Source organism: Poromitra crassiceps (assembly GCF_964638095.1).
Source record: "Poromitra crassiceps genome assembly, chromosome: 9".
Lineage (NCBI taxonomy): Eukaryota > Metazoa > Chordata > Actinopteri > Beryciformes > Melamphaidae > Poromitra > Poromitra crassiceps.
Genome location: NC_139630.1, coordinates 35,392,187 through 35,402,688, shown reverse-complemented (window position 1 = coordinate 35,402,688; position 10,502 = coordinate 35,392,187). Strand labels below are relative to the sequence as shown.

The following is a 10,502-nucleotide window of genomic DNA, read 5'->3' as shown; positions in this document are numbered from 1 at the left end:
GTTGTGTGTGTGTGTTAGTCTCCTTTGCCATCCTCCCCCCCCCCCCAGGATATAGTTGCCTGATACTAAAGGGAAGCTATTTCCTCCCAGCCCCAAATTAATAAATCATATCTGTGTCTTTGCAGGCGAAGCCCGGGTCATTTGTTTGAATAAGGGGTCTGCAAATGGTGCACTAAAGGGGGAAAAATGCAATTAGGCAGTTTAATAAAGAAGACTAACGAAGCCTCTTGTCTGCTCGTCCACTGCCTGGCCCAGGGAATTATGGTCCAGCACAATAACAGTGCCGGGGAAGTTCTCTACACCAACTGACAAAAGTGTTGGGAAACAACATCATTATCACCCAGTGGGATATTTCCCCCAATCCTTCCTTCCTCCTCTCCTTAACATATATTCAGGCTATCTCTCCCTTGTCCTTCCCTCCCCGCCATCCCAAATAATCACTTCATTATGTTCAAAAAGAAACACATTTGTCTGTGCCATCCCAATTAATAACTTTATTATATATAAAAATAAAACAATTGTTTTGTGCTACACAGTGTGGCTCATTTACAAATACTTCCTTATTGCTGTGTGAAAATGGTGGTAACATCTCTGACTATGAGGGGGAAAAGTATGCAGAACAGAACAATAGTGTGTGTCAGTGTGTCCTTGTCTGTTGGGGGGGACGGCATTATGCAGAGCCTATAAGGCTGCTGATGAGGGCCTCGGCGTCCCACCTGGCCCCTGTCACCTCTTCCACTGACAGACAGACAAGCAGGCATTCTGGCCGCTCTGATGCGCACACACACCCCAAACGGCCCGTGTCAATAATAAAGCACACATACACTCGCTTGCTTGTACACACAAATCGCCCTCCGTCGCAATTAGGCGCCCGTCCTCCAATTAGAGGAGAAGAAGCTGGCAGACTGTGACCCCTGTGCCCCCCTCTGCCTGCACCGCTCCCCCTCCGCCTGCTGTAATGAGGCCAGGACGGCCTGTTTACAGTGGCTGTGTGCTTTTTAGTCGGCCGTTTTTATTTCCTCTCCGTGGACGCCGGCTCCAGTGAGAGAGGAGGATTTAATGATGCCGGCTGGTAGATCGAAGGGGAAAAGAGGTGTAAGCTGTATTAAGGTGTAAGGAGGCTGTGTGTGCATATTTGAAAATGTGTGTGTGTGTTTGTGTGCGCTCATGCCTGTGTCTTAAATGGGTGAAGGTGGTGATATCATGAGAACTTTGCTGTAGCTCGCAATCCCTTTTATCCAAACTGTGAGAACGCACTGTAATCCATTTTCTCATAGTTAACGCGCTGGAACGGGGCGGGTCTGTTTGTTTCCAGATAGCCCCGCTTGTCTTTCTCTTATATCCATGATGGGTTTACTGTCTGAGAGAAACTATTCAGTTGTCTTGTTTTGTGAAATAAATAAACTGGAAGCCAGTATGTGAACGGGGTGTAAAAACTGGGATGAAAGGCCTGGAATTGTTTGTGAGATGTGGCCAAAATGACGTTTCTGGGGATGTTTTATTGAGAGCACATGAATGATCACGCTGAGAAGAACTGCTATGCTAAACTTATAACAAAAACAAGCATGAATTCGTAATGGCTGCGACCACGTATGCGTCCACGCATTCGTGCGTTCTCACACGCACATTTCCGAAATGCAGGATGGCAGGGGGTGGACCCGCTGGCACCACCGCCCCCTTTTAGCCAATTGGCATGAACACAAACACATACACCTTTACACACACACACACACACACACACACACACACACACACTTGACCTCCATGGCAAATTTCAGACTCCTAGGGCGAAAACTATGGCCGCCAAAAGGCGGGGGGAATCTTTGTGGACCAACTGAGCGAGCGGCTGACAGAGCGACCTACAGAGCTGCTGGTCACGGCTACAAATAGACAGAATGTGTATTAGGTGCCACGGCAGAGATATACTGCCTGATACCCTGGGTTATAATAAAGGACATGCCTTTGAACATACATGCGTCCACACACAGGAAATCACTTTTGTGGCTTGTCGGGGACACTCGTTTTATGTTCCACCGTCTCCTTCATTCCCAGACAAGGTGATCAGGCACCGAGCATGCAGTCTGAAGGACACCGCCCACGCCATGTTCGCCTCTGAGCTGGACCCCGAGTTCGACCGCATGTGTGAGGAGATCAAGGAGGCGCGCAGGAAGAGGGGTAAGAACTCTAAAAACACACGCAGCTCCAACATCACTGGCCACTTTGGAAAAGCAGGGCAAACTGGAACCAACTCAGAAATCTTCTCTCAATGTAGTCCTGGGAGTAAGGGGGAACCGAATAGTGGTTTCTTCTTCCACTTTGCACTGTCAACTCTGATTGCTGCCTGTCTGTTGGTCACACCCAGGGGTGCAGTAAGGGGGGGGGGGGGGGGTGATTCCAGATTCCAGATTTCTTGCAGTATTAAATTATAAAGAGCGCTGTCAGAACATCACCATGCACCAGGCACACTTATTATTTTATGATCTACATTGATGAGGAATTGCTATGCTTGAATGCCAACTTTGTGCATCGCCAGACCTCCAATAAACTGAACCTAAAACCAAATTTCCTTGGATGGTTGTTAATTTACCTTAGAGGGCCAACCAAAGATAATCATATACGGGAAACCATGCCTCAGATTTGAGTAGAAATACAAGCACCCTTTGCATGGATTCTTTTCCCCGGCCTTTCTCCCTCACTGACAGTATGCCAGATCTTCAGCCTTTCACTGCTACAGCAATATAATGAGAAGAAGCAACATGTGCACTGTGGAGAGACGTCTGGCCACGCATGAAGAACATTTGCTCATGTGAAATTATGAACAGTTAAGGAGAACACACTCAATCACTCTTCTAATGAGCCCTGGCCAATGCATTTTGGCTGTGTGGTACAGGGCGTATTGTTTCTTCTTTGTCTCCTTCCCTCCTTTGAAGAAAGCCTTTGATAGATGGCGCCAGAGCGAAGCTTGTTTTTCTCTTGACGTAATATATTTTCAAAATCGAGAAGAAGCTTTCATGTTTTCAATGGGGGGGGGGGGGCAATAGTACTTGATGCAACAATGACAGTTTTGAGAGTATATGACACAGAAAAAGGAGTGACAGAGAGTGTATGGTGGCACGGAGAGGTGCGATGCCCCCGGAGGCTCCAGTCTTCCAGACAGTACCTTCTGTGCTAGTTGTCTGCCTGGCACTCGCCACTCAGCTGACAGCTGTAGGGTCACCAAACACCCCAAAGCAATACTGAGTGGACTTCAGGGTGGATCTAGATGAGGTACCTTCATGCACATACAGTATACACTATGCAAGCTATTACACTTGTATTACTCTTTCTTTCTTTCTTTCTTTCTTTCTTTCTTTCTTTCTTTCTTTCTTTCTTTCTTTCTGTTGAGTGACACATATTGAGCACACATGCTACAGGCATGTAATCAGGTGCAAAGATGCGCGTGTTTGTATTCTTGCTGCACACATGGAGATGGGCTAATGAGCGCACGTCCTTATATTAAACCGTACCCCTCTTATAATAAGGCTGCTATTAACATAATGTAAAACCATGTGTAAATATACTTCCCACTAAATAGAAACATGCTGACATCCAAGTGCTTTATTGTTACCGTTCCCTCAGGGAGCACATTCCTGGGCTCAGCTTTGCCCTTTCCAAGACAAAGCATGTGTGTGTGTTCATGTGTGTGTGTGTGTTCATGTGTGTGTGTTCATGTGTGTGTGCATGTGTGTGTGCATGTGTGTGTTCATGTGTGTGTACATGTGTGTGTTCATGTGTATGTGTGTGTTCGTGTGTGTGTGTTCATGTGTGTGTGCATGTGTGTGTGCATGTGTGTGTTCATGTGTGTGCGCACGAGGACCCCAACAAACACAAATGATATTGTGCACAATATTAAGACGTTTGTTGTTGTTCTACACTGTAGCTTTGCAGTTGGGGTGGATCGATGATGGACTGTCAGTGGTGATGTTGAGGTCTCTTTTGCCGTCGGTATAATATTTTGAAAATAACATCTTGCTTTTGCCAAAACAACATCATCGTGGAAAAAGATGAATTTGGAACAATGTTCAGCTGAGTCAGCGGAGGAGAGGAGACGCACACACGCACGCACCCGCGCACAGACGCACACACACACACACACACACACACACACACACACACACAGAGCCCTACAGCTCATACCGTTCCAGCATTCCCCTCACTTTTAACTTGTTTTTATGTCAGTAAAAAGTGTGTTTTTGAGTGCAGTTATGGGCCAAAAATGTTGATCTGAAAAAGGTGTTGTTCTCCCCGTAATGTGAACCAAATGGAGATTGAAACTGGCATCAATGAGACAGGACTCTGTGGACACTCTCTGGTTCCCTCAGTCAGACTCGTAAGGCAGCAGCCTCCTACAAGGCTAGAAGGGTCACTGAATTATTAATATTTTAGCACTGACAAAACTGCACTTAATCAGCACTAATCACTGGAATTAAGAATATACAGCAGCGGTTCCCAGCCTTTTCCCACTCTTGGCCCACTTGAAAATCTCAAAAATGTCTGCAGCCCACATCAGACTGTAAACAGTACTGAGGCCAAATAATGTGTTTTCACAGCACTTTTATTTTAACGACTAAAGGAGCTGTCCATCAGCACCACACAGAAATTAGAAACTAAAAGTGAGGGGCTGTCTGCAATAGGCTAATTAACAAATAATTACAAATTAAATAATGGTAACATTCAACACTGGAGAAATGCATATGTACTGCATTTATTATTTATTATTTTATGTATGCATATATGTGCATACATAATAATAATATTAATTATTCCCCCGCCACAAAAACGTGAATGTTTTGCAAATTATTTGGCGGCCCACTTGCAATACCGTTGCGGCCCACAGGTTGGGAATGGCCGAGCGTTGCACGGTTGCAGGCTTACTGAGGGATCAAACATCTCTCGGGCTGCCTGCTGCCGTCATCGGCCATCGGAGATGTTAAGATAGAGCCATGTGAAGATGTGTCAATGTTGAGCATTGCACAACTCTATTTGCAGTGCCCCTTGTATCACAAATCTGTCCCCTCCTTCATTTTCATACCAAAAAAAAAGAAGATAAGAGGAAAACACACGCCAGTTTTGTGGATATGACGCGTGCACAGTACAAGCTCATCAGAATGATTTTCTTTGCCCGCTGCCCAAGTAGTGCTGTGACTGCTCGGCCATGTTTACAAGTCTCTCACTGCATGCTGGCATGACTTGGTACAAGGTTGTCAGGAGCAGAAAGCAGTGGCAAATGACATGCAGTAGTAGACTATACATAATACATGCAATACCTCGTAGCCACAAGAGACTGCACAAGTCACAGATAAATCTAACTCACACTGTGTTTTCCCTCCTCATTCTGAACGGGCATGAGGCTGTGTCCCCACATGCACGTTTTGCTGTTTCACCGCACAAGGATGTGATAAGAAATAAAACAGCTGATATCTCTCTTATCTGTACACGTCAAAAAAAGAAAAAAAAAGACGAGACACTGTGAGGCAACTAGCCCTCATTGCTCTGGTCAGTCCTGATTCTTTAGTTGATTTATAATTACGGTAGTTTATATATCCACCTTATTTTTGAATGCCCCACTGTAAAAAATAATTGTGGGTACAAGGTCCGGTTTAACGTGACTTATTGTTGCAGCTTGCAATTTCCTTTGTTATACTCGGCTGCAGACCCGAATTATAAACTGGAAACTGGAAGACGTTATATAAGTTATAAATATAGTCACGTTATAAACAACTAACCAACGCTGGGGGTCCGTATGGAAACAGTGTTACTCGAAATGGTTAAAAGTTAAATCAATTTGGTCATTCAGTGGCGTTTTACTGCCATGTAAAGTAACTAATATGCTAGCCGCTAGCATTAGCCACAGTAGCCGACTACCCACAATGCATTACGTTATCCCAGCACCCGAACGACACGGCTGTAGAGCAGAATGGCTCTGCTGTAAAATCCTCGCAGACGTTTTTTTTTTTGGTCAAGTTAAAACCATAGACTGTAAAAGAGCTAGAAATAAGGTGGATAAGCTTCTCGGGTGCTTTATGAAAAGAAGGCGAGGAGATGACCCAGTTTAACTTGTTTATTTGTGAACAGATGATCAAAGCACAGCCCGCTAGCTAGCTAGCTCCCCGAGGGCCCTGGTGAGCTCCAAGCCCCAGTCGCAGGGGGCCTGGCTTTACCGTGTTCAGCGGGAACTTCTCATCAAAGACGAGGCTATTTCCAGGGGGGGTCACTCACTCTGTCACTCGTGATTTTCCTCTTTTAGCCGCGGAAAAGCGCAGGGTGCCAAATGAATATTGCAGGAGCAGAAGTCAAGTGCCCCGAGAGGAGGCATGCAGCCGTGTGAATATTTCATCCGCTGGCCAAGGTCCTGCTGTAAAGCTATCAATTAGCCCAGCGCTGCATGATGTCCGTTCTAATCCACCGCATATCTAGGGGAACGGTTCGGCTACGCCCACGCTAAGGTGAAGGAGCTACGCTAAATTTAGCAAAAAAGCTTCAAATGTAGCCAATGGGAAATGTCTCCTTTTAAGATTTGTTGGAGCTTGTTTATCCACATTTGCCCCTTGTTATTCTGCCTGCTGACCTTCCCACTCTGGTTCAAAATGAAGGTGTTGAGTGGATATTCACCATCAAACTCTCAGAGAGAGAGAGAGAGACTGACTCTCAGAGAGAGAGAGAGAGAGACTCAGCCATTTAGAATCCAGACGCAAGGACACACTAAAGCACATATAATACTGCTTTAGAAGAATAAGCATGCATTCAACAGCGTCCTCCTCAGTGGCATCCGTGAAAGATAGCCTCGTACCTGTGCATTAATATGACCACTGATCAATGCATGCTGCTGCCTCCCTCTCCACCACAACCCTGGTGTCCATCTTTGTCTGCTGGCTCACATTGCTAGCTCATTATCTGTCAAAGTGACGTCCTTGTCTGTTGGTGTTTGGACACACACACACGCACACACACACACACACACACGTACACGTACAAAGAGTATTGTCTGTTGTCTGTAACCGATCCTTTGTGGTGACTGCAGACTTCCAGACGCCGGCCCAGCCGACGGCAGCACCGGGTGCCGTGGCAACCAGGAAGCAGCCCGCCGCAGGAGAGGAGCAGCCCGCGAGCAGCACTCAGGGCGAGGCCGCTGACAAGCAGTGCACCAGTCGTGAGTTTCACACACAAACACCACACACACACAACACACACCACACCACACCACACACACACACACACACACCACACCACACCACACCACACACACCACACACACCAACACTCAGATTGTGTGGCAACTTGCAAGTCTGTGTTCCAAGGTGCAGAAGGGAGACATGTTTCCCCACTTATCTGGAGCCAGTCTCCAATCTGTCAAAAATGACGGACAGCCTTCAGAATTTTCTGTCATTGTAAAAAAAAAAAAAAGGTAAACAATGGAAAATATTCAGTTAATGCGACCACTGAAGCTAGGGCTTCTGAGAAGAAAACCTAGAAAAAGCTGTCAAAATATCTCCCAAGTACTCTCCAAGTACCCTGTTGTCTGACGCACGCGCGCGCGCACACACACACACACACACACACACACACACACACACACACACCCATACCTGCTGTCTGATGCACACACACACTCTCCTTCTAACTGTGTTTGTCTCCGACTGTCCCAGCAGAAAGCAACTGTACTGTAGTATAGCAGCATACCAGATGTATGGGTTGGCACACACCCCTAGGCCACACACACACACACACACACACACACACACACACACACACACACACACGTGTTTCTCAGCAGTAGAGAGGCAGCACAGTGGGCAGCCTCATTAGTGAGGCTGTTCTCTCCTACACACTCAGAGCGTGACCACGCCACAGAGCAATTACATGCCCACCTATGGCAAGCGGCAGGTGCCCGAGGGCGAAGGGAGGGCCGGGCACGGGCAGGGGGGCAGACAAACGAGGCCGTTACGTGAACGAGACAGATCTAAGCAGGCTATGTGCGCCTAACTCCCAGCAACTCTCTGTAGCTTCCACCTTGACAAGAGCAAGTGCAGCGTGAGATGTACCGAATGAACACAGGGCAAAAACTATACTTGTGATATTCCTTGCTGGCCACATAAGGTACATATTATGAGGAAATACCTGTAAAGGTATGAATTCCTCAAAGGAAAAGCACAGCACTCTGTCTACGGGTACAAAAACATAATAAGCCTCTATTCGAGTGGTCTCATATAAAATTTGCGTATGGTGACGAAGAACTGGTCTTCGTCGAAATGACGAGAAATTTCCTTGATTTCAATTTTTTTATTTTTTATTTTATTATTTATTTTCATTATGTGTAAGTTACTTTTTTTAATTTCAATTTACAACAATGTTTTTTTTTTTTTTTACACCTTTCGTCTTTTTCGTCTCATTGTTAGTTGACCATGATATCCTAGTAGAAGACTTGCACTGTTCAGCAGTGACAGATTAGTTCAGTTTGCAATGCGTATCCAACCCAAAGCCTCGTACTTAAATGGTTCAATACAAATATGCATATTGTTACACCCATACTAACAAGCAATATCCCTAATATATTTGTTTGGTATTGTACCCGCCGTCCACATGGCACAATGTTTTGACGTCTCCTCCTACCTTAGATCGCTCCTTTCATATCCTTTTTGCGAGATGAACACGAGGCATACAGCAGTGCTGGGCTACAAGGCTTACTGTATGTCGCTACATGTTTTACCCTCTCAAATGAAAAGGATTCACCCAACTCTTTGTCAACGTTGTTTTCTTTCAAAGCAGATGACATTTATTTATTCAATTTATTTACTCATTCAAATAAATAATTTCAACCATTATGGTCAATAGAGCAGGCGGCCCAATTATAATGGCCTGTAGTAGCCTAATTATGGACAGATTTGTATTTATGTATTCTTTACTTAGTGTAGTACAGCTTATCCGACACAGGGTGGTGCTTGCCTCTCATGAGAGCCTCCCTAATAGGACCCCTGCTGTGCGGGTAAAAGCGTTGCTCCTCCTGGGGAGAAGGCAGGCACCCCCTTGAGAGATGAGAGCCTCGGCCACCATAAATACTGTAAGACTCTGGGCATGTCTGAGTCTCCTCCAGCTCCCTGCTATTTATCTTGCTGTGCTACGCCAAGGAGAAGTAGCCATGTGCTAGGAAGGAAGGGGATATTCAGGCCGTACTACTGTGCAGCTTCCCAATGCAATCTTGGCTTTGGGCTTTTAGTTATGATTGTCTAAGGCTTATCTGACCTGTGTTTGACATGAAGAACCATTCAACCGCACATGCTGGTAGTTGGATTGCGCTCCTTACTGACCTGCCAAACTAATGCCATGTTTACTCTAGCAAAGAAAATTGGCTTCAGTTCTCACATCTGTTTTCAAAAGAATGTCTGACTAAACATTACATGCAGTGTCTGTATATGTCAGTTATATCTATAGTTTTTGTCTGTTGGGTGAGCAGATAGAATTTGAGGTCAAGAGTCTCTTACAAATAGGTTTTGCAGCCAGATTCTTCCCACATATAAAAACAATACATGATCCAGATCCCTCTTCTGAACCAGATGTGAAATCCAATGTGTTACTTAGTCTGCACGAGGCCTAAAGCCTTTGACACGTTGGGCTGTCCCCGACGAAAGATGAGCAACGTGAAAGAGACGTGGAGATATCTTTGGTCGTGGCTACAGAAACGTTCGTCCTGCATCATCACGCAGTGAGACGAGCGGTCCAAAGACGGCCTAGGACGAATTTTGACAGCGTCCGAAATTTAGGGAGACCGCTATGACGACGTCGGATAACAACCAATAGAAATGCAGCATGATCACATCAGTATATAGACGCTAAATGCTTGTAGAGCAGAGGCTAATAAATAGTTGACGTTACCTCAACTGTTCTCTCGCAAAATTTTCATTCCAATGTTGGCCTCTATTCCCCACGAGCGGGTCCACATTCTCCTCCTCTTCCGATGCTTTTCCATACACACAAGTTCCACTCTGCAATAACTTGAGTCTGGCTAAGCGTCATTGTTGACATCTCTACCAGACAACTGTGGTGCACTGCACATTCTATTGACTGGTATTGATTTGACGGAGAGACGTGCGTCGTAACCTGCGAGCCAGTAGGTGTCATCATCGTACACAGTCTACACACACATCAAACCTGATGTCGTACCATTAGTTTATTAGACCCAACTTCACGCAGAGTGTGGCCTGCAATAAACGTATAAGATTGTTAAAATCTTACAGTCTGTAGGCAGCTTATGAGTGACGATGATGATGACGATGACGATGCATAGTTTTCTTTTAGCTGCAGTCTTTATCTGTGGAGCTAAGTGTCACAGATGCGAACCACTAAATTACTGTAGCAGCACACTTGGAAGAGTCACCATCAGCCTCCACCAGAGGCTTAATTAATTAAGCTAACTCGGGTAATTAATTTGTGACATCGGCAACCGGTTCTCACCTGGAGCATCTCAG

General features: G+C 45.6%; 1 protein-coding gene across 1 annotated transcript in view; it reads left to right on the top strand.

Moving 5' to 3' along the window:
* Positions 1-10,502, top strand: part of atad2b (ATPase family AAA domain containing 2B) — a gene marked incomplete at its 5' end in the record, with an annotated part of 100,574 nt that overhangs the window by 32,224 nt on the left and 57,848 nt on the right. The window contains 2 exons of the mRNA XM_083643719.1: positions 2,053-2,175; positions 7,061-7,189. Coding sequence (XP_083499845.1) covers positions 2,053-2,175; positions 7,061-7,189 — 252 coding nt within the window. The remainder of the gene's footprint in view (positions 1-2,052; positions 2,176-7,060; positions 7,190-10,502) is intronic.